This window comes from Mirounga leonina, unplaced genomic scaffold (genome assembly GCF_011800145.1).
Source record: "Mirounga leonina isolate KUSES-001 unplaced genomic scaffold, KU_Mleo_1.0 Mir_96, whole genome shotgun sequence".
NCBI classification, from domain to species: domain Eukaryota; kingdom Metazoa; phylum Chordata; class Mammalia; order Carnivora; family Phocidae; genus Mirounga; species Mirounga leonina.
The window spans coordinates 1,358,480-1,383,675 of NW_023270871.1; the positions used below are offsets into that span (position 1 = coordinate 1,358,480).

General features: G+C 38.3%; 1 protein-coding gene across 1 annotated transcript in view; it reads left to right on the forward strand.

The window, feature by feature from the left end:
• The first annotated feature begins 7,704 nt into the window (after window positions 1-7,704).
• LOC118006348 (sperm flagellar protein 2-like) overlaps window positions 7,705-25,196 on the forward strand; it is a 167,350-nt gene continuing 149,858 nt past the window's right edge. Inside the window, exons 1-3 of the mRNA XM_034998971.1 lie at window positions 7,705-7,783; window positions 18,552-18,654; window positions 24,755-25,007. Of these exons, the coding sequence (XP_034854862.1) occupies window positions 7,726-7,783; window positions 18,552-18,654; window positions 24,755-25,007 (414 nt within the window). The 5' untranslated portion in view covers window positions 7,705-7,725. The remainder of the gene's footprint in view (window positions 7,784-18,551; window positions 18,655-24,754; window positions 25,008-25,196) is intronic.

The window sequence follows — 25,196 nt, forward strand, 5'->3', positions numbered from 1 at the left end:
AAACCAATAATACATTATATGTTAATTAATTGAATTTAAATTACAAAATGTTTAAAAGTTCAAAAAAAAAGAAAAAGAAAAAAAAGAAACTGACATTGACTTCATGCTTATTGAAGTGTCTCTGGATCTCTTTTTGGTACAGTTTGATCCAGTCTTCTCAAACTTCTTTTTTTTAAAGATTTATTTATTTGAGAGAGAGAGAGTGAGAGAGAGAGAGCACAAGTGGGAGGAGGGGCAGAGGGAGAGGAAGAAGCATACTCCTCATTGAGCAAGGAGCCAGATGTAGGGCTCGATCCCAGGACCCTGAGATCAAGACCTGAGCCAAATGCAGACACTTAACTGACTGAGCCACCCATGTGCCCCAGTCTTCTCAAACTTTTAAAGAATCTGATAACTTAATCACATGCTCAGATCGGGTATATAAGAATGTGGTATGGAAATTGCTAGTAGTTAGAACAAATATAAGCCTTACTTTGGATTTGACTTCCTGATAAAATTGAAAATAGCATGATTTAAAGCATCCAGGATCCAGGTTATTACCTTGAGAATTCAGCCATCTCCTAGGGGTCATGTAATCTGAAGGAAATTTTTTTTTCTTCTAGGGAATTTGACTTATTAAAGACAATTCCCTCCTATACTGTGGAACTCTAGGATGAAAACTGTGCATGTGGATTCCATAGATTCTATAGAAGAAGACCTTCAAATTCTATTAAAGTTTGTAATCTCCATCGAGGCCTTAAAACTATTTCCCCCCAAATATGACTCTATATTCTTTCAGAGGCATAAAAAGATAGATGATACCCTAAAAAATGGCTTAGGCTGAAAATAAGACATCCATAGATACTTTACCCTCAACACACGCACACACACACACACACACACACCTTCAGCTTTCTGACATTCCAGTGTGGAAGGGTTGCAAATACCATGGAAACAGGATTCATAATCAAGTGGGCCTGCCTAGGTGTCAGGTTCTGGGACAGAGCTTGGCAAAATAGGTCCAATCTATAAGGACATTCACAGGCCTATTTAGATACTGTGGGCTTTTCATAAACCCTCTTCTTCAGCTTAAACTATTGTTCTTCATAAATTTTATGCTTCCTATTTCTTTCAGTGTAAGGTGTTCCTTCTTATGTGAAATGATCTCCAGAGAAGATGCAGTATTTGTTTTTATGTTCTTACTTGGAAAAAAAAAAAGAAAATTGGCAACCTTACACTAGCTATCAAATTTGCTTTTGGAAAATTACCACCTGGTAGAATGCGAAAGTCTGGAAATCAGTACCCAGAATGAAGTACACACACTCCCTTCATTCCTGCTGAATGAAAGGGAGTTATCAGTCTGATTTTACCAGCCACTCCATAGACAATTTTACGTTATTGTTCTGGCCATTCAGAGAGGCTCGTTCTCTACTTTATCTACAAAAATAAGCAAACAAACAAGCAAACAAGAGGGAATGTACCTATAGTATAATTATATCTTATTTCATGGAGTACTTAAATGGCTAACATGCTACTAAGATACCATATTTCTTTGTCTAATCCCATGTTCCCTATAAAATTAGTGATTTTCCTTGATATAAAAATATCATATAATTATATAAACTTCTTTAGTAATCTTGGAAAATGGTTATAAAATACAATTTTTATGTAATATATTTGAAAATGTACCAATAAAAAACTTACAATGTGAACAGATAAGTTCAAAAATCAATGAGAGCTTAGCTGAATAGGACCTAATATATCATGATGACAATACAGATTCACGGTAGGAAGAAAAATAAAAAGTAACTTTCTCCATAGGATTTTCGAAGTAACCAAAGAGCCAACTTAATCTTCCACAGTATCTCTAGCTCTTAGCGGTACCACTGCGTAGTTAAATAATCAGGCTTCAGTGCCTGCTTCCTTTTAAAGTGGGCAGTGCATGTATATTTTAGGTATTGTTTTATAAATACCAATTATGCTAATTTGGTTGGCACAGTGTTTTTTAAGTTTTCTATATCCTTAATGAATATCTTATCGACTTTATCAGTTGAGATAAAGTTACTGAGAGTGAGGTGTTAAAATCTCCAATTAAAATTTATGTACTATGTATTTTAATTTTATATCATTATAATGTTTCTTAGTTCTGCCAGGTTCTGTTGTTAGGCATATGAAAAATAAATTTAAGATACTAAAGTAGGACTTGTCTTCTCTGAAAACATCAGGATGGGAAAATAAGAAATTAAAGCAAAGAATTCTGATAAAGGAAATCTGGCTTATCTGTCTCAGAGAACGTATGACTCCCTTTTTCTCATATGGTACCAAGTTCTTTGTTTTATTTTGTTTTGTTTTTAACTTGATTTTGTTTCAAATCTGATTGCTCTCTAAGATCAGAAATTTAAATGTTTGCCTGAGAAAGATGCAATTCATACATAACACAAATCATGTGGGCCTGGAATACAAGACACCATAAAAGAAGAAGTCAGATCTGCTTCAACAGAAAAGACTTCAGATATTTTGCAGTAGAACCAACCTTTTACGGTTGTATTGTTATTTGCCATAAATAACAAGAGCTGAAAAAGCCTAAATCAACACTCATTTGGAAATGTGTTGAGGAAGACATTGGAAGTTCGCAAAATTGAGTTTCTGGCCAAGCTGGGGGTGGCTGGTAAGAGTCCGGAGTCTTGAACAAGAGTTAAAAGGAAACTAGCAATTTCGATCTCTCAGAAGGGAGAAGAGGGTGGAAAGATGGAGGGAGTACGAGGTTTGGGGAAGGTGGTGACTGATGCCCTGGACCGCGAAGGACAGGTAGGATTGGCTGAGACAGGAAGCAGCACCCCCCTTATTTTTTTATTTTTTGCAAAGGAAGGATGTAGAGGTAGGAAAGTTGGGACCTGGTAAAGAAATGTGGGCAAGTTGAGCAAAGGGAATTTGTGGCTTACGGTTAAGGTTGGATTGAGGCTAGACTGTAAAGGACCTTCTATGGGCTCTTCATCCTCTAAGATAGTGGCTCCAGAAATGTTTCCCCAAAGAACCCCACATACTTACCCTTCTTATTAATGCTCCCTGGCGTTTTCTTTTTTGTTTTTTTAAGATTTATTTATTTATTTTAGAGAGAGGGTATGAGCAAGGGGAGGGGCAGAGGGAGAGAATCTCCAAGCCAACTCGCCACTGAGCATGGAGCCTGAGGAGGGGCTCCATCCCAGGACCCCAAGATCATGACCTGAGCCGAAATCAGGAGTGGGACGCTTACCGGACTGAGCCACCCAGCCGCCCCTCTGAGATTTTCTATCCCATTTTAACCTTCATATTTCATTTATAAAGAATTCTGTCATGGCCCACCAATGGAATTACATACATATCCTGTTAAGAGATCAAGACCCACAGTCGGTACACACTGTTTTGGTGAAATTCATGAACGTGTGTAAGCTAAGGAATAGAAGAGGACTTTGGGAAAATGGACTAGACTGTTTGCACAGGGTGACTAGAGGGGAAGAGACAGGAAAATGTAGCTTGAGTAGTTGTTGTGGACACTGGGAAAAACGTTTGTTGAATTAATGAATGTAGAGAGAGTAGGGCCATTGCAAAACGTGCTGAGAGGGAATTAGAGAATGATTTAAGAGTGATGAGAGGGGAAATGAAGAAATGCATGCAAGATGTACATGGAGGACCAAATAAGATTTTTTAAAAATCCATCAGTGTATATGTATTTATGTATAGACATTGAACTAGTCATACATAAAATCAAAGAAGCTATATGAAATAATTGCCTCAAAAATTGTTTGAAGTGTTATAAGCAAATCTAAGCTACTCAAAACTAAGCTCACCGGTAATGCAATGGAAAAATTCATACTACCTCAGGAGAAAAGGAAAGAAACATTTGTTTAGGCATCTACTGAGAGTCAGGTATGCAATTTCTTGTTTGGTCCTCACAACCCTGTCAAACAAATATTGATGTGCTTATCCTACAAATAAGGAAACTGAGGCTCAGAGAAGTTTGTTTTTTAAGAGCTAGTCAGAGCAAAAGCGGACATCTGGACCCAGGTGTTCTGATTCTAAAGCTTGGGTCAATTATGAAAAATGTTACAATTATTTTCTAAAAGAATAAGGTGTATTCCATTTCAATACGCAGCACAACTTTTCAAACCAACTTGTGGGCTCAAAAGAACTCTTAATAATCTGCCCTTGACTATTTACAGAGGAGAAATAAAGAATTATAATTAAATGACAGGTAATGCCTTAAAAATAATTTTTTATTTAGTTTTAAAATTGCTGTAGTAGTTACAATTGGATGCAGGAGCCAAATATTCTAAAAACTTTAATTAAAAAACAATAGGGAAGCCATTTCAGAAACAGATGGGAAACTATTCATGCCTTTAATTATTCCCTCCCCCAACTGATTCCACGTGGGGAACAAACAAGTTATTTATCATATTAACACAAAATACCAACATGGGAGGTGCTAGAAATTTTACCCAGAGCTTGGATTTCAATAGAAAAGAAACAGATTAAATGTTAAACTTGGACTAATAACTAAAGTAGCAATTTCAAGAAAAAAAATGAATAAGTAAAAGGCAAACATTTAAGTAACAGCTCAAATTTTCACTAATATTTTAATGTCAGATCATTTTCAAGTTTGATGCCTTAGGAACTGAGGAAAATATCATGCCCTTTTTGTGAAATGAAGAACTTCACCTTTTATTTTGTAAAGTGTCTATCCCATGTAACTAACTCCTGTATATAAACTTGTTTTCCTAAATATCACGTGGGCAGTTTGTGCTGTTTGTTCTGGGTTCCAAAGACAAACACTACCAATAACCCTTGGAAACAAACAAACAACTGAACAGTTCCTATGGACAGGCACAGAGATATTTTGCCTTGATGTGGGGGTAAACCCCTATCTGTAGGTGGAGCACGAGCTCAGGCATTCTCTTCTGGTGCACCTGTGGAGTTTGATGAACACTCAAAAGCAATTTTCTCAGCAATCCAGAAGACATTGTTTTCTATCTTTTGGGTCCCACAGACTGAAATTAAAGCTTGGAACCTGTTATTAACTGTAGCACTAGTCATCAATTTAAATGGGGTCCCTGGGTGGCTCAGTTGGTTAAGTGTCTGACTCTTGATTTTGGCTCTGGTCATGATCTCAGGGTCGTGAGATGGAGCCCTGCATCATGCTCCATGTTGGGCCTGGAGCCTGCATAAGATTCTCTCCCTTCCTCTACCCCTAGCGACACCCTCCCCCTTGCGTGCTCTCTCTCTCTCTCAAATAAATAAATATACTACCAGGATGACAAAAAACACAAGTGCCTCAGCAGTGATTTCTAGGCACATATGCACCATTAGAAATCTTTATTTTATTTTATTATGTTATGTTAGTCACCATACAATACATCGTTAGTTTTTGATGTAGTGATCCATGATTCATTGTTTTCGTATAACACCCAGTGCTCCATGTAGTACGTGCCCTCCATAATACCCATCACTGGGCTAACCCATCCCCCCACCCCCTCCCCTCTAGAACCCTCGGTTGGTTTCTCAGAGTCCATAGTCTCTGATTCATCTCCCCCTCTGATTTCCCCCCCTTCATTTTTCCCTTCCTTCTCCTAATGTCCTCCATGCTATTCCTTATGTTCCACAAATAAGTGAAACCATATGATAATTGACTTTCTCTGCTTGACTTATTTCACTTAGCATAATCTCCTCCCGTCTCATCCATGTTAATGTAAAAGTTGGATATTCATCCTTTCTGGTGGCCAAGTAATATTCCATTGTATATATGGACAACATCCTCTTTATCCATTCGTCTGTTGAAGGGCATCTAGGCTCTTTCCACAGTTTGGCTATTGCGGACATTACTAGAAATCTTTTCAGAGATGACATGTTTCCAACAGATAAAGCCTTATTAGATATATTCCTCTTGCTATAGAGACTTTTCCAATCATTTGATCTTCCAAATTTGGACAACTCTGAGGTGAGACATATCAAGTGTATCAGGCCCCAGTTCTGTTAGTAATAAATCTCCCTCAGAATTTCCATTGTTCCATCGCAGTCATGTCTGCTGCATTGGGTGTGAGGAAGTTCATGGGATGGGAGATTTAAAAGTTAAGTGAAATGGTATTAAACTTTTAGCCAATCAGGACACATGGATCAATTTCAGATCAATCTTAAGAGTCGTTTATTCTAGTAGGTTATCACTGTTATTGTGCATACAGTTTAAAAGAATCATAATTTGGGGCGCCGGGGTGGCTCAGTTGTTAAGCATCTGCCTTGGCTCAGGTCATGATCCCAGGGTTCTGGGATCGAGCCCAGCATCGGGCTCCCTGCTTGGTGGGGAGCGCACTTCTCCCTCTCCCATTCCCCTTGCTTGTGTTCCCTCTCTCGCTGTGTCTCTGTCAAATAAATAAATAAAATCTTAAAAAAAAAAAAAAAAGAATCATAATTTGATGTATCCAGGCCTTTGAGGGGAAATTCTTTGTGACATACATAAATGCACTACTATGTATTATTTATCATACATATAAGATTAAGTATACATAATACAAATGCATATAATTTTTTCTATAACTCCATCTAAACTTTAGAAATTGCTAAAGGAAAATTTTTCTGACCTTTGTTAAAGACAGTAAGGAAGACTTTATTCAAGGGACCATTGCAAGTGGGTTTTACAACAGGGGCGTGAGTTGGGGCTCCATTCTGAACACAACAAAGAAAAGTGGGGATTTATAGCCAAGGAGCAGGGCTGGGGTCAGTGGATGGAAAATTTCTAAGAGGAAACATCAGGGCCAAGGGGATTCTGGCTAAACTGACTTGAAGGATTCTTGCTGAAGGCAGGCCGGGGGAGCAGATATCAAAGGTGAGGGATGCAGAATTTGATCAATATGGAAGGGGGGGGTCCTTAAACAGACACCGCAGAGCAGGATTCTTGCTAAAATTGAATAAGGGGGCTAAGGACAGAGCTCAAGATTTGAGCCTCCAGAAGATTCCAACAAGCCTGACTCGGGTTCGCTCAAGGTAAGAGTGTTTGTCCAAATACATTTAAAAATAATTATCTGGAAGGAAAAATTGATTAGAAAATCACCTCATTAAGTCTTCACCTCTCAAAACACCGCGGAGATAGGAATTACCCTAATTGTTAGTGCTGCCACTAAGAACAAAAATTATTGAATGCTTCTGGGTGTCAGGCCCTATACCAGGTCTGGGACTAAAACATACTTAAGACACAATCTGTTCTTGCCAGGTTAGCCACACAATACAGCAATTAGAACAGGCAATTTGTAAATCAATTACAAAACGGCTGCCATTAAAGAAGATTTTCTGTAGATTTCCTTAAAGGACAAGCAGGAAGAAAAAGAATCCCCCTTCAATCAAGACTCCTGCCTTCTTTTTCTGCTCGTCCGAGAAGCCCCGCTCAGGCCGTGGCCTCCCGGCCTCGCTCCCTCGGCCCACCCACCATTGCTCGCCCACCTCTCAGCCCCTCTTCCCGCTCCCCGCCGGCACCACCACCGCGGAGGCCCCGGCGCCTGCGCACGTCCCCGGCTCCCCCGCCGGCAGGGGGCAGGCCACGGTTTTCTGTCCTCCGCGCCTGGACTCTGGCGCCCCTCTTGCCCCAGCCTTTCCCCCCAGGCTCCCGCCTGGATACGCTTCCTTAGCAACGGGTTGCCTTTGGCAACAGGAGGACGCGGGGCCCTTGGCTGGGTTTCCCGCGCCGTCCTACACCTGCTTACCGTAGAAGGCGCAGGCCGAACCATGTCGGAGATTCTGTGCCAGTGGCTCAACCAGGAGGTGAAGGTGTCCCAGACCGTGAGTGAGTGACACAGCCCGGGGAGAGCGGCCTAGGGGCGAGCGGGGCGCAGAGCCCCGGAGCGCGGCGTGCGGATGGAAGGTGGCGGGGGAGGCGCGAGCTGTGCAGTCCAGGTGCCCGCGGGGCCCGGCAGCGCCCCAGGCCCGTCTGGTGGCCCCAGTCACCTCAGCCTCTCCCATCCCCATCCTGCCGCTCCCGAGTTATCCATCATCACGGTGGGCCCAAGCCCGCAGTTTCTGATCTACGGTGCGCTTCTAAGCCATCAGAGGGTTTAGGGAGGTATCCTTCGTTCCTATGGAGAGAAGAATTTGCTGGACTCAATAATATGGCCCTGACATTATTCCCTTCACATCCTTAGAAGCATGGTAGGCTGGCAAGCCCATGAAATATGAAGCCCTAAAGCCAACTACTAGGGCGCCTGGGTGGCTCAGTCGGTTAAGCGACTGCCTTCGGCTCAGGTCATGATCCTGGAGTCCCGGGATCGAGTCCCGCATCGGGCTCCCTGCTCGGCGGGGAGCCTAATTCTCCCTCTGACCCTCCCCCCTCTCGTGTGCTCTCTGTCTCAAATAAATAAATAAAATCTTAAAAAAAAAAAAAAAGCCAACTACTAGATGTGTGCCCCCGGACAAGTTACAATACCTTCTCTGAGTGTGTTTCCTCCAGTATAAAATAGATCCGATCACACTCTCCGTACCTACCGACCTAGCGGGAGAGGGGGCGTGTGTGAAACGGGTTAATGCAGCAGTTTTAGCTCAAAATTTACAAACATTAGCTATTTCCGACCACTCTTCACTCTTGGCTAAAGCTGACCTTATTCACTAATCTGATTATCGCAGCCGTCCAAAGTTTCTAACTCCCACAACCACACAGGCAGTTGTACATGCTGGCGATTTCTGTGACAGCCGAGTAATTCCAGCAGAGCACTATCCTCCCGCTCAGCTTCTTTCTCTTGTTTCTTCAGCACTTCGTTTTCCAGCTGGTCTGGTTTTTGCTCAAGGCAAGAGATTTTCAGCCCCAATCATTTCAGCCTGTTTTCGCAAAAGCACCCTTGCATAACGCCCAGCTGGTACCAGAGGGGCAATAGTGCCTACCCGACCTTAGGTCAACCGTGGAATTTGCTAGACTAGTAGTGTTTCTGAAGCAGCAAGATATTCGTCGTCAGCATTAGGCTCCTTAATGTTGGAGCACCTCCAGTTGCATTTCTTGAGGCATAAACCCTAGTCTTTTTCTTTGCCAAACCACACCGCACGCACTCCCTGGGAACTGCAATATATTCTTTCACAGGATTCTATGATCATCCCATTTTGTCACTGTTTCTCACTTAAAATATGATGCTGATCACAGCACAATGTTTAGCACTTTTTTTAATTCCGTTTTTACCAGTGGAGCCAAAGTGCAATATAATTCCCTTAAGTTACACTCTTCCAAAGAAAAGCAGTTACGGGTTGCTGAGTTTAATTTGGTTCATTTACTTGGTTAGTAAAAAAAAACACACCCTTTGGTCAAGTCCCCAAGACTCTATTGCATATTGAAACACTTTTGAGAAAAGTAAATAAAATTAATAAGAAACATAACAGCAGTACGCCATTGTAATTGCATTAGTTGTAATTATAATTGTAATCAGTTTTTGGGATTTTGGTTTTGAGAGGAAGAGGAAGAATTACTTCTTTCTGTGAAGATTAAAAGACTGGGGACATTTTAAGTAAGAATTTTAACAACATAAGCTATGAATGGAAAATTCCTGATGTCTGCTTCCCTGAGGTTGTTAGCAGAGATGGCTACGATACTCTGCATCCCATTCATTAGGAATACATACTTATTTCTTGATCCTAACTGCTAACCGGAGTCTAAAGAGACAGTCCCTGATGTAACCAGATTCCATATTGTAAAAGGCGTTTCAGATTATAGGAAACACACTCAAATGCGTTTGGAAACAAACAAGATAGAATTTGTGCACCTGAGGAAGCACACTGCCAGTTGTTGATTCTGGTCATTAGATAAGACATTTTATGGTGTACTGTGGAAAGCTCAGAACTGTTCAGAGGAACTATCAGGGAAGGACTATACGTGGCAACAACCTCTGGAGAAAGTAATATAGCAACTTTCTCTATAAGGGCCCTGTTAAGAGGAAGGATTTGGAAACCAGACTGCCTGGGTTGGAATCACTTATCCACCACTTACTCGCTGGTGACCTTGGGCAATTTATTTACCTAAATGTCATGATACTCAAAATAGGAGTAATAATAATAGCTCATCGAGTTGTGTCAAGATTAAATGAGATAATAAATGTAAAGCATTTAGAATGATGCTTGGGACATAATAAATGCTAAATCTCACTTTTCAGAAGCTATCATACTACAATAAAATCACCAGTATGTCAGGATATTTGAACAAGGATGTTTATTGCTACATGGATTGTAGGGATAAAATCAAAAAATGGAAACCAATCTGAATATGCTTCAGTAGTAGCATACTTGGATAAATGATGCTGTACTCATGCTATGGATTGTTATACAATTATTAGAAAGAATGAGTTAGTGCTATAACTTTTGACCTACAGGATAGTCACGTATTTCTGTCAAGTAAAAAATAAAAGTTATAGCTTATTGTGATGAGTATAATTCCATTTTTGTACCAACTAGGAAATACAGATACACAGACACACACACACACACAGACACACACACAAACACACATCTATCTGTTTATATTAGCACAGAGAGATATATGGAGAGACTATATACATGAATCTTCATATTGTCTGTTTTTGTAAGCATGGAGAAAAGTGTGGGAGGATATAAACTAGTGTTTTGATACTGGTTACCCTGGGAAAGGAGAAGATTGCTGGCTTTTCTTTATACATCAGTGTTACTTGGCTTGTTGCTTGCATTGCCTTCATATTTTGAAAGGAAAATTCAACATAGCATTACCAATAGAAAATCAAAAAAGATCAAACTTCATATGACAAATTAGGAGAAAAAGGTGTTTACCATCTTTTAACTGAAATTAGTAACATCTTCTAATAAGGTATTAGGGAGGATTACATAAGAATTATTTTCTTAAATGAATTTTATAAATGCAAAAATAATAAAAAATAATAAACAAAAATATTATTAGACACTTAGGCACTTACACCAGACCCTATGCTAAGCCCTTTACATAGGTTTTTGTTTGTTTGTTTTTGAATTCTAAACGAAGGCCCTAAGAGGCATTGTCCCAGCTGTAAAGATGAGTAAAAGAAGCTAAGATGCTTGGTTATTTGTTCAGGGTCACAAATCTAGTGGATCCTATAGCTGGAATTTGAAGCTAGATCTTTGACTTGTGCTCTTACGCAGTATATTGTATATTGCAATTTACAGTGAGGGAATATATTTTTTTAAAACCTCAACTTTCTCAAGTGTATTCATTTGAGCTCCTTTTAATAAGGATTGCTGTTCAGTTTGAAGTTCTAAGAAGTACACAAATTCAACCACCCAGGCATGTTGTAACTTCACAAGGTATAACCTAATTCCTAGATGGGTAAATGGCTAAGGTGGATTTATTAGTGTTGGTTTAGAAGCGGTTCAGTCCATATGTTGCTTGCTAGGACAAAGAAAACAATGAGAATGGCAAGTGAGTGCATTTACACTGTCTTGGTGAGGCTGGGTAATGGTTCAGTCATTGGCAAGGCAGCTAAGGCTGATTGATTTCTGCATTATTCTGAAAGGTAGAAGTCAGTTTGAATAAAGCATACTATACTGAATTTCCTGTTGCCTGGACTACCCTGAGTGTCAGCAGTAAAGAAAACAAATTCCAATGATCCTCAATTGAGAATCGTCTCCCTCCACTTAATGAGGTTTCTGGGAGTCACCAGAGACTTGATTAGTCTCAACATATGAAGATTCAAAGCTTTGTTACTAAAGCTCAGGATCTCCAGTGAATTTAATTTAACTAGACCATTTCTCCTAGAGAATGGTGCTTAGATGTATATGGTAATAAAATGTCTTGGAATACAAAAAGTTGCTCAACCCAAAATTACATCTGAAATTCAAGCAGTTGTTTTCAAGCAGTTGTTTCTATAATGAAAAAAAAAAAAAAAGTAATGTAGAGTAATGTTACTAAGAGATTTGCTGTAAAATTCTTTAGGAGCTCCTAATTATTTTCAAGAATAAGCATTGCCTCTGTTTTACAAAACTCTTATGAATTCACTATATGAGGAAACTAGCAATGGAGTGTCGTAACTGAACATTCTCCCAAAATGAGTAGAAACATTTGAATTCTATGTATTGTACAGATCAGGTCTTTTGTAAACATGGGTATATACAAGATAATCCATATTCTTTTGAATTCTGGGTGTGGTTATATTGAAAATTGTAAATACCTTATTATGCATATTTTAATTGTTTCAATAATCTTAAACATTGTTGTCAATAATAACAGGTATAATAAAGAGAAAATTGGATTTGGGACAGTTAAGTTTCTCTATCAATTTTGTAGCATCTGAAATATAAATAATTGTCTTTAGGTCCCATTTTTATGCCCCGAGAAGTAAGAATAATAGTTGTTCTAGTTCCAATTATGGAATGAATGAGTCATGGGGATGAAAGGTACAACACAGGGAAAATAGTCAATGGTATTTAACAGTGATGTGTGGTGACAGATGGTAGCTACACTTGGGGTGAGTCCGGCATAAGGCATAAAGTAGTCAGATCATTATGTTGTGTGCCTGAAACTAATGTAACATTGTGTGTCAACTATACTTCAATTGAAAAATGGAAAAAATTATCCATGTTTGGAAGGATATGAAATGAGATTGGAAATGGAAAACACCTACCACAGTGCCTAACATCTAAACTAGATCTAGATACTCAATGAATATTATTTCAACTTTTCTTCTGTCTCTTACTTTAGGATAATGCCTACTATCATGCCTGTCCTATAATAGGTATTTAGTAACTAATTGTTTATTACATGAGAGTGTGCCAGTGAGGCAAAGTAAAGTATTATTTTAGGCTGAACTTTATGGATTTGTTCCTCTTGAGAACGTCACCCTGAGTACTTTGATCCCCATCTTTGTGATTTCAGAAGCTCTGTTTTATTACTTTAAGCAATTTTTTAGGAATTGTTTCATACTAACTGAGATTACATTTTGATTTTATAAATCAGGATACCCATTTATCCTGAGGAAAAAAATAGCAAAATAACTTATACTGGCAATTGTACTTGATGTATCATTTTGATGGGCTGATACACCCAGAAGAAGATCATATTTATGTCAGATTTCTCATTGATAATCAGAAATTAGATATTACCAAAAGAACCTTCAAATCAACTAATATTGGATGTGTTTTACTTCTCTGCTCTAGAGATATTTTTATCTATGTAGCTGTGATAGGTTCATAGTTCATAGTTCATAGCTTAAAGCTCACAATAGGTAAATTGTGAGCTTTAAGAAACAATCTATGCTTCATTCTTGCATAGATTATTTCTTAAAGCTCACAATTTACCTATTTAAATTTTTCACACATCAGGTAGCTAATAATCTCGGGATATATTAATTAACCTTATTCAGAATAGAGATTTGCTAACATAATAATAATAATAAAAAGAAATAATCTATGCTCCTTGTTAATTTTGTTTTACAAGTGGGTTTCCATAGGTGGCTAATTTTATCCTTTTATATTAAATCTTAGTAGTTTTTTAGAGAGTCATATTTTCTATTTGTACCAAATTTTAGGGACATCCTTTATTTGGGCCCTCTTGTGCACTAATTATACTTTGTTGATTAGGTCTTATGTCCAGACCTTTCAAAAGCATCAAATTTTATTTTGAGAAACACAACAGAGATGTTAAAGTATCCTACTGAATATTTATTTATATATAATATTTCATAATGTATTATGGTGACCTGTTATTGGCCTGTGACCTTACCATATCCTAGACTCATAACTTTAGATAGGGAAAAGAATCTTAGACATCATTTAATTCTTCTTTGGCATATGAGGTAATTAAATCAGATGTGTTCAGAGATTTGTTTAGGGTTTTACAGCTAGGTAGTGGCAAGTTACCAATAGATTCTGGGCCTGCTCACTTTTACTTCATTCCTCATTTAACCTGGTGTCATTAAACCACACATTTTCCTCCCTCAGAGTCCTTAGGAAATATATTGTTTCTCATAATACAACAGATTTTGGTATTTCCTGGCCAGCTCAGCAGCATTTTCCTTGATGAAAATTTGGCTTCCATTGCCTAAAAATTGAGACACCAAATCTGATACCTGAAGGCTGTTGTGTAAATCAATGTCAAAATTTTTAAAATATCAAGTCCCAAGAAAAGAATGCCACCCAATGTTTTAACCATCAAAGAAAATTAGAATGATATAGAGTTTTTGTTTCACGTAGTACATCTTGAGAATTATGCTAATGTCTTCAAAGGAGAGGATTGATCATCCTGTTGTTATACTGGAGGAAAATAAATTGTCAATGTTGTCCTCCAGCCAGAGACCACAGGACACACACACCCATCGTTGAACAAAGTTGGGTTTATTGACTTGTGGCCAACAAGAGAAAACACATACCATGGAGAGCTGTCGGTCATTCAGTAAGCGGGTGTTAGAAAGGACTTAAAGCACCTTGGCTTGTGTTAGGTGTTTTTTGAGGAGGGTTCAAGGAAGAGTGCTTTGCTCTGAATTGGACCATGCCAAGAAGCATAGGCAACTCTACGACTGTGTATTTCAGTAAGTCTTATCTAGGAAGTGGAGAGAATAGAGCAAGACAAAGCCATGATTAGTAAAAGAGCAGCAAACACTCATATTGGCGACATTTCTGAGTTTTGGACAATACTGTTTTGGTCTGAATACAGACATGATTACAAAGGAACTTTGTTTTTGTCTTGATCTATCAGGGTCACAGAGTGGCCTTGTCTGGTGTTGGTGTGCTATGAAATTGATTATGTTCAGCATGAGAATGCCAAGGCCTAGCTGTGAATGCGGGCCAACTCCTAGGAACACCAAGGCCTGATGGGGCCAGGTCAGTGCCAAGCTATCAGCAGCTGCTTTTCTCTCTCTCAAATGGAAGTAAATTTGTTTGGCTTTTCAAATGTGGTGGATAATGCAGACTAGATCTTTGCTTTTCTAGTAAAGGAAGAGTGAAGACCACTAAGCATAGAATGTATAGGTCTATAGACCTTTATTTACAATTCCATAATTCAAGTATCTCTTTATTCATTTGGTGGCAAAACTTAACCAGAAATGCTGTCATGCTGTTTACTCATTATTTCTCCCATTGAAATGTTTTGCTGTAGGAATCAACTATGTTTGATTACACGTACTTCTGATGGGAGTGATATACCTGGTCTGGACCTAAGGGGGGTGGAGCTTGTACTTGACTTTAAAGACAATGTCAAATATTTGCCCTCTGAGTATTGAATTACTTTTTAAATAAGGATGTTTGTACTGTAGTCATTGAGCTTAGAGATTGTGTAATTAATATGACATGTTATCTTAAATTGGGAAGCATTGATAATAACAATAAAAATTTGTCACTGAGCACTTAACTATATGCCAGGAATTATGCTAAGCATTTACATGCAATATCTCCTTTAATTCTCAAACCAACTCTTATGAGGTAGAACACATCACTCTCCCTCTTTTCAAGACAAGAAACCGAGGCTTTTATAATTGCCCAAAATCCAGCGGCTTGTAAATGAACAAGGAGTCAAACCCAGAGAATCTTTCTCCAGAGACTTTGATTTCCTTCTTACCATAATTTTGGAATACAGAAGGCTCATCTCCTTTATGTGCTTTCTCCAACTGGCTCAGGGTCATTTTGGTGGGAAGCACACGGGCCATTTCATTTGTTGTATCCTTCCTCATACAGACCTTCCAGAAAGGCCCACATCAAAGATTTCAGCAAAAGAAAACCATTGTGATAGGGATCAGGCGTGCAGTGTGGAAAATCGGAGGCAGGGTTGAGTTGTTGCTGAATGACCTGGTCCCAGATGTAAATGACTTTAGAGCTCAGGATGAAGGATATCACTGGGCTCCCATGGTTTATTTATTTCTCAGATTATTCATTGATCTTGTCCTAGAGTCAACCTGCCTCTTCTTTCCCACAGGAAATTCCAGTTGTTAGTGCAAATGAACATATAGAGGTGGCCATCGTGGAATTAATCATGGTAGCCAGGAACATTTACTGGGAAGAAAAAATATAACAAAAATAAACTGTCCTTTGCTTTTTTCTTTTTTTCCTTGTTTCTTTCCCACACCCCTCCCCCTTTCTCTTTTTCTTTCTCTCTCTCTAGCTTCCTCTCTGTCTTCTCGTACTTTTTAATCTGTATATTCCTAGCTAATATATGTTCATCATCTTCTTTCCTGTCTAATTTCTTTCAGGTAGTCATCTTTTCCTCTTCTTTTATTTTTTTCTACAGGTTTTCCCATTTGCTCTTATGGGAGAACTCACTGTTCTGTTTTCTGCTTATGCAGCAACAGTAATTCTGAAGTGTCCTATGCATATAAAGCTGCAGACAGACAGATGTTTTTGTACTTGTTTATTGGTAGTAAACTATTTGACAATGAAATAAGAAGTGTTTACTGTTCTTTATTCTTTATACCCACAAATGCCTCTATTTTACTCATATCAGAATTGCCTTATTAATAGGTCATGCATTTCAAAGGCAATGGATTATGATTTTATTTTTCTGTGACCTTTGTCTAGCAAACAGTTTACTAAAGGCCATTTGCCTACTACATTGAGGGTGACAGAACAGGATACAGATATTCCCCGGTTCTTCATGGGCTAGACTTCAGGCATTCAGTCTACGGAACAGCGGACATAGTGCAAAATCCAGAGGGAGGAAGAGAAGGAATGAAAACTACCTGAAGGTGATGGAGCAACAGCTTCTGAATGCAAAGCAAGAGTCTTTGGACTATAAATAGATACCCATAGTCTGACAATGGCTGTATTTCCAATGGCTCCTCAGAAAGCTGAGAGGAAAATAAGGGTGGACTAGGGAAGAGAGAAAGGGGGAAATAAACAACCCAGAAAGAAGGAAGCAATGACGGAAGAGGTGCAGGATGCAGCGAGAGCATCCCAGATGGCACAGTAAGGACAGTGATGGCAGCCAAGACCAGGTGACAGCATTGGTGGCCAACAGCATCAGGTCTTTGAGGAAAGGAGGAAGCAGCAATGACTCAGGAGGAGGAGATAGCACACCTCTGCCCTTTGGACATGGAAGGAGCCATTTGGATTTCATTTGCTTCAAATACTACTACTTTCTGATGCCAGAAGACACAGTCAGTAGATTCTGATGCTGGATGATTCTGGAGTTCACCCTAAGTAGACAGAATCCATGGTCATAGTTGACATCATTTTTAACTACTTTATTATATATTGATTCAACCTGAGAATTGGGGTATTATTAAGAGTATAAAATACTTTGAGAACAAATATTAGGAGAGCTTTGGGCAAAATTGTGGGCTGGTGTCGGATATGCAAGAGTTTTGTTCTTATGAGAACATGTAGTATGCTGAGTAAGGCCTCTGGGCAGTGGCCTTGTGGAGTGACTCATGTCACCACCCCCAGAACCACACACCAAGTTCCATTTCTACAAATCAGGAAAAGATGTTATTTCTTCATAATCAATTGGCCACCTTATTACTGGTCAAAGAGATAAAAGAGAACAATCTGGTATAAATGAGCTTGCCATACCTCAGTGATATTTAGTGCTTGGACTGCTGTTGCCTAAAAGACCCTGATAGAAACAAGTTGAAGGTTTTGGGAGGATTTTGAAATCATTTGAGAAATGATAGCATAATTTATTTTGTGTATCAACTTTGCATATCATCCTTGAATAACATGTAACCTGATATTCTTCACTTTATAAGAAAAATAGAAGTGACCCACCACTAAGGACATTTTGTAAAAAGCAAATTTTATTAACACATTTTTTTCTGCACTGTCATTATGTGCTTCCTCTGTGGCAGGCGTGGTACCAAGCAATTCCCATACATTACCTCTAATCTTGAAAATAGCTCTTCAGGAGAGGTAGAGATATGGTTATCTCGTAGAGATGAGGAGATAGGAACTGAGGGAGGTTAGCAGCTTGCCAGAGGTTGCACAACTAGTAAGGGGCAGAGTCAAGATTCCAATGCAGATGTCCCTGGCTCCAAACTCTATTTTCCTCTGGGCTATCGCTGTCATTGCGCGGGACAACTAGATCAGAGTAACCTCTGGAACTACCAAGGGAAAGCCTGATTATGCTCAGTAGGTTTTTTTTGTTTGTTTGTTTGTTTGTTTTTGAGAAGGTGCAGATAGATGGTTTTTGTAAAATTTCCACTGTAAAAAGGTTAAAATAAAGTCTTAAAGTTTACTAAAGTTAGATTGCACCTCGCTTGGCTAGAATATGCTATCATCATCCATAGATTGTATTGATAACTAAGGTATTAGAGTGTAATTTTGTAAAATAAATTGAAGGCTTGACTTTAGATCTAAGGTTGTTTAGATAAATTTTATTGGTTGTATTTTGTTCAATTTGGTCAAAGTTGTGTTTCTTTCAAAATTTCTTGTATCTTCACGTATCGATTTATATTTATTTAAGGATCTTTATAAGACATCATCTATTAAACTTCAGTCTTTTTGTTTGATTATTAAAGGATGTTTCTAGAAGTATTTTCATGGCATTTTGAGTTCAAGTTATGGTATGGTGTTTTACTCTATGCATATAAAATGAAAATAATTGTGCTCTATATGGAACATTATAATTTACTTCTTCATTTTTATGTTTCAAAATTCAGGTCCCAAGTCATTTGCAAAGTCATTTTCCAGTGGTTATCTAATTGGAGAAATTCTGCACAAGTTTGAACTTCAGGGTGATTTTTCAGAATTTTCAGAAAGCAGGTTAGTGCTTTCCTAAATTCTTTCCTAAATTCTTTCCTAAAAAGGGTCAATTCCTTTGGCATTTGGATGGCTTTAGTTCCCAAAGTTAAAGGATAGTGAGCTATAACTTTGTTAATTGGTTCTTCTTTCTTTTAAGAGAAATGAAGCAACTTACTGTATCCTGGCCAAAAACAAAAACAAAAACAAAAAAAAACAAAAACAAAAACCCTGTAATATTTTTTGTTTATAGCAGCTATGTTGAGATCTAATTCACAGACCATGATTTACCAGTTTAAAGCATACAGTTCAGTGGTTTTAAACATATTTACATATTTAGTATATTCACAACCATCACCACTAACCATCTGGCCCCTGGTACCCACTTATCTATTTTCTGTCTCTATGGATTTGCCTATTTTACACATTTCATATCAGTGGGATTGTACAATATGTGTTATTTTGTGATTAGTTCCTTCCACTTAGGATAATGTTTTCAAGGCTTATCCATATTATAGCATGTATTAGTACTTCTTAATTCCTATTTAGTTGCTGAATACTTTCAATTGGATATATCACATTTCATTTATCAATTCATTAATTGGTGGATACGAGTTATTGGTTATTATGAACAGCACTGCTATGAACATTGTGTTTTTACATGGAAATGTTTTCATTCATCTTGGGTGTACACCTAGGAGTTAAATTGTTGGGTTACATGATCTATGTTTACAATTTTGAGGAACACCCAAATTGCTTTCCAAAGTGCCCATTATCATTTACATTCACGCTAGTAATGTAAGGTTTCATTTTTCCACATCCTCATCAATACTTGTTATGGTCTTTTTGATTATAGTTGTCTAGTCAGCATGAGGCAGTATCTCTTGTGATTTTGATTTGCATGTCCCGAATGAGTAATGATGGTAAGCATCTTTTCGTGTGCTTATTAGTCATTTGTATAGCTTCACTGGGGAAATGTTATGCAATCCTTGCCTATTTTCTTTTAAATTTTATTTTTTAAAGCAGTTTCAGATTGACAGAAAAATTGAGAAGAAAGCACAGAGATTCCCTATTAACCTCCTGCCCTGACACATTCATAGCCTCCTCCAGTATCCACTCCCCAACCAGAGTGGTGCATTTGTTACAGCTGATGAACCTATAATGATACATGTTTACTCAAAGTAAATAGTTTACATTAGGGTTCATTCTTAGGGTTGTACATTCTATGGGTTTGGACAAATGGAGAATGACTTGTATCTACCATTACAGTATCATATATAGTATTTTCACTGTCCTAAATCCTCTATGCTCCATCAGTCATCCTCCCTTACCTCAACCCTGGCAACCACTGATTTTTTTTTTTTTTTTTTTTTTTTTTACTATCTTCATAGTTTTGCCTCTTCTAGAATGTCATATAGTTGGAACTGCTGGCTTCTTTCACTTAGAAATATGCATTTAAATTTCCTCCATGGCTTCTCATGGCTTGGTAGCTCATTTCTTTTTAGCACTGAGAAGTATTTCATTGTCTGGATGTACCACAGTTTATTTATCCATTCACATGCTGAAGGACATCTTGGTTGCTTCCAAGTTCTGGCAATCATAAATAAAGCTGCTGTAAACATCCATGTGCAGGTTTTGTATGAACATAAAATTTCAGGTCCTTTGGGTAAATAACAGGGGGCACAATTGTTGGATCATATGGTAAAAGTATATTTAGTTTTGTAGGGAAACCACCAAACTGTCTTCCAAAGTGGCTGTGCCATTTTGCATTCCTCCCAGCAATGAATGAGAGTTCTTGTTGCTTCACGTCCTCGCCAGCTTTTAGTGTTGTCAGTATTTTGGATTTTGGCCATTCTAATAGGAGTATAGTGGTATCTCGTTGTTTTAAATTACCGTTCTTGAAAGTTGCGGAGTATGTTTGTGTGTGGATTCCTTGTGCTCCCAGCATTGTCCCTGGCCTATAGCTGACACACAGTTATGTTTCTTTATTGAATAAATGAATGATGTCAGAAAGTATACCTGTTTAGGAAACTTAAAGCACCATTCTGACCAGATGATGTATGTAGAATTTCAGGTATACTAAATTAACTTTTGTCAGCAGGGCCATAGAGACCCTTTGTGTTAAATGGAAAAAGGGACCTCATCTGGATGGACACAGCTGTGAAGACACAGGGCTCAGTAAACAGAGAGGCCTTTGTGCTAAGGAGAGGAACCCCTTTTTGTATGAAACGGCCTCGTATCAGGCATAAGGCGTGGCAAGCTGAGCACAAGGCAGCTTCACACTCTTGCCCCACCTTTGCACAGGGGTGTGCCCTGACTAACATCATGTGCAACAGCCTTGCTTTTCACCCAGTGCAAAGAACTAACTTTCTATCCCACTGAGAGTCACTGCATTCCTTAATGTGAGAAGAGGGACCTACTTGTTCTGACAACCAAATTCCATTCATCTTGAATTCTTGGAACAACACACTATTTTTCCAGGGGCACATGGTCTTTTAAAGAAGGATCAGTAAATCCACGGATATCACCTTTGTAGTAGTGTACTTTGTGGGGAAAAGGATCCTTCTTTGTCAAAGCTATTTTTTAGGCAGATGTCTAATGCTAGGGCTCATGATTTGGGGATTTTGTCTAATAGTTTTAGTTTTTTTAGTCTAAAATATAAACGTTGCTTGTAACTGAAGTTATTTGCCTTAGAGAATAATAGGATAAAAGAATAAAAAGTAAAGGAGCATGGATATTCCTGGGGGGACAGCTTCTACTTACCTTGTAAGATGTGTTCCCTCAGCAGGTGGCAAGGAGGAGAGAAGATAGGTAATCTCTGGGCAAATAAAAACTACAAGTATCAGATACTTAAAATAATTTAAGTACTCCTAAGAATGGGAGCGCCTGGGTGACTCAGTCAGTTAAGTGTCCAACTCTTGATTTTGGCTCAGGTTTTGATCTCGTGATCATGGGATACAGCCCCACACTGTGCTCGGTGGGGAGTCTGCTTGGGATTCTCCCTCTCCCTTTGCCCCTCCCCCCTGTGCACTGCACACGCTCTCTCTCTTTCTCAAATCAATAAATAAATCTTAAAAAAATAAAATAATCCTAAGAATGTTTTATGTCTTAGAAAAATCACAAGAAAATATGATTTTTCCTCTAAGTCCTAGAATAGGAATAAACAAAAAATAAAAACTAATGAGTTAAGAATTGTGGCAACCAAAATGTGAGACACAATGAATACAATGCTAAAAATCATCATGAACAAACATGTCACATCAGTTACCATGAACTTATTAATTTGTTTTTTTATGTTATATACTACAAATAGCATTGCTTGCCCGTGAGAAAAATAATACAGTGGATGGGATTTGCCTCAAATGAGATTTTTTGTTCTTGATTATTTTCCTTCCACCTTTTATGAAAGGGAAAACCTTTCCACGCTCAAATTACCAGTGGCATGTTTTTGGCCAGTCAACAAAGAAAGAAAAAAAAAAAAGACAACCCCCTTCCTCTCCCCTTGCCCACTCACTACCCTCTGTGCAACATACACACAAAATCTGGGAATTTGCTCTAAGAAAAATGAGTCATCAAATGCTAAAAAACAAACAAACACTGCACATAAAGAAGGAGAAGACTTCTCCCAGAATGTATTCCTTATTCCCGCAGAGGTTATTATTTACATCCCGTACTCTGTCTCCAGAGCAAAGATGTCTTCATGGTTTCTCCAGATACAAAAACAACTGTTGATTATCATGCTATACTGATGGGGCACCTGCTATGACAAGAGTGGACTTCCACCAATTTACACACCAGTTACATTCTTACAATTTTGATAGCTTAGAAATCTGGAATATATATTAAAAACCTGCAGAGAGAAGTACTGTTATACCTGGTACGTCAGCCAGTTTGTAACAGCCATTTTAAACCCTAATGTGTGGCTGATCCCTCATACTAACAGGCTCACACTGCATTCTTGGGGCTGTGTAAAAACAAGTAAGAGGAGAGGAAGTGTTCTCCATTTTTATTGGGTGCAGGGCTAGGTTCTGATAACATCTGGAAACGGATAGTGTTTGCTTTTGGATTTTCCCTCCAGCATTTTGACGCCCCTCATCTCTGTAGCCCAAGGTTATGACCCAGGCCAAAGGTCTGACAAGCGGCTCTCTGGCCGTCTGTCCAAATATGTGTGGTGGGCAAGACACGGGACTTTGAGGATAGGGAAGGCGTGAAAGAATACCTGTGATGGAAGAGCAAGACGGGGTGTCAGGTGCCTGTCCAGGGAAGGCAAGCACAAGTCATGGATCTCACTGGTCTTTCAGAGCTGTACTTTTCAAACATGGTCTGCTTTATCCCCCACATTTTAGGCAGATGTGTGTTATGTCAAACTGCAAGGTCACTTGTGGGGGAACAAACTGCAAACCTGGACATAAGAAAACCTAAAAAAATGTTTACTCTTGTTGTGAGATTTTCTGTAGCATTTATTATTTCTTCTCATTCCCCTCTGAGACCTGCTTCTTTTTTTAATTAATTTAAAATATTTTATTCAGAGTTTACTGATGTAGTTTGATATGCCAGGTACACTTTACCAAATATTTCTGTTAAAACAATAACAGTAAACAGAGGAAATAGGAAGTAAATTAAACCACATACCTGGAAGAGGAATTCAAGTTGTTGCATCACTATTTTTGTTGACATTGGCCTTCCCATGATATTGACTCCTCATTCATGTTTAGAAATCATTCATATAGTCCCACAGGCCCACCTCTTTTTGCACCATGGGTTTTAGTTTGTGGTGAATGGGCACTTTTAGGCTAGATTTTAGGAGGTTCACAAACATCTGAAAATGACCTACATATTTTGTGTCTCTGCCCGGGTGTGTGTTTTCTTTCCTGTGGACCAGGTTCCATGGCTCTCATCAGATTTTCAGTGGTATCTGTGGTAACAAAACAAAAAACAAAAACAGCAGCCTCTTGAGAAACAGTATACTAGCAACAGTATATAAAGTTTAAGTGTGAAACAATCTCTATAAACATCTAAAAACTTAACTGAGGTCATGAAGATCATCGTGTCTTCCCCAAATAATTTTACAGTTCAAAATGAAGTTACCAAATGAATAACCCTATTATCAGAAATTCTGCCCAATATGGGCCAAACCCCTCTTTTCTAAAGTATGGTTTTTTGGGGGAGGGGCATGTAGTGGGACTTTCACTTATATTCGAGTATATTCAGTATAGTTTTTCCGTGAAAGAATGACACTGAATGTTAGGAAGTTAAAGTAAGGAGGAAATAGGCCAGTGGTTAAAATTGATATTTGCTTCTAGTTGGAACACGGAAAGGCACAAGAATTGAAAATGCATCCAACATTTTCCTTCTGTCACTGGATTCATAAACTTATTAACAGCCCTAGATCATTTGAGACCTGTATTCCAACACTTAACCTCAGTTTACCACTTCTTGTTTACTCATCTGTTTTTCCTGCTGTGAACCCTGCAAGGGCAGGGACTGCATCCTATTCATCTTTGTAAGACTTTAATAAACTTATTAAAATTTCATAGGTGACTCAAAAATAACTTAAAATTAGAAAGTCTTTACTGATTCTTAAAGTAGTAATATCAACTTTAAACTGAAGATTACGGAATTCGTGTGATTGCCTAGCTAATATTATTTAATTAAATATTTCTGACGGTGCCTGAGAGGATCATTGTTAAAGTCGTCAGTGCAACATTTAGGGCTATTTTCAGACTCCAGTAATAATGTCATTTAAAGAAATGGAAATTTAAATTACAGTTTTGCCTTCTGAGTAAAATATTTTTCAAAACCATAGTTGTTTTTCCGTTTAGAAGAAGGCACTTAGTTATCTGTTTTTGTATTGACCTCTTATAAAAATTCTAGCATGTATTTAAGCAGAAAAATGTATAAAATGAGTTTTAGTTTCACCATTCAAGAGAAATAAATGGGTGGAGTTCAGGATAGTAGAAAATCTCAATGTATTTACATGCCTGAGTGGTTTTAGAGAGGAATGGTGTATTGAAAAGAACATGGAATAATTCATAATAGTAAATCATGATAATGCCTCTGATATTTGTTGTTTGTTTTTAATTCAGTGGCGGTGTCTAATTATGGAAACTGTTTTAATGCCTAGAGTTTCAAATGCCAAACTTAATAATTTTTCTCGCCTGGAGCCAACACTTCACCTTCTGGGTGTGCAGTTTGATCAGAATGTGGCCCACAACATCATCACGGAAAAGCCTGGGGCGGCAACAAAACTTTTGTATCAGTTGTACATTGTTCTTCAGAAAAAGAAGAAAAGTGGACTGACTGGAGTGGAAATACAATCCATGCAACCCCCGGCAAACATCAGACAGCAAAGCATGAAAAGTGAGGCTTTTCAAGATGTAAGTACACAAAGAGACAGAAGCGTATCATAGTGTTAAGAAAAATGACAGTGACTTTGCCTTCTCAAAGAAGCCCCATTGGGTAGCTATGGCATCCCTTATGGATGTTCTTGGCCATACTTAGATTTTGTTTTGTATTAATATTTTCAATTCATTTACCCATTTTTGATGTCTCCCTCCATCCTATCC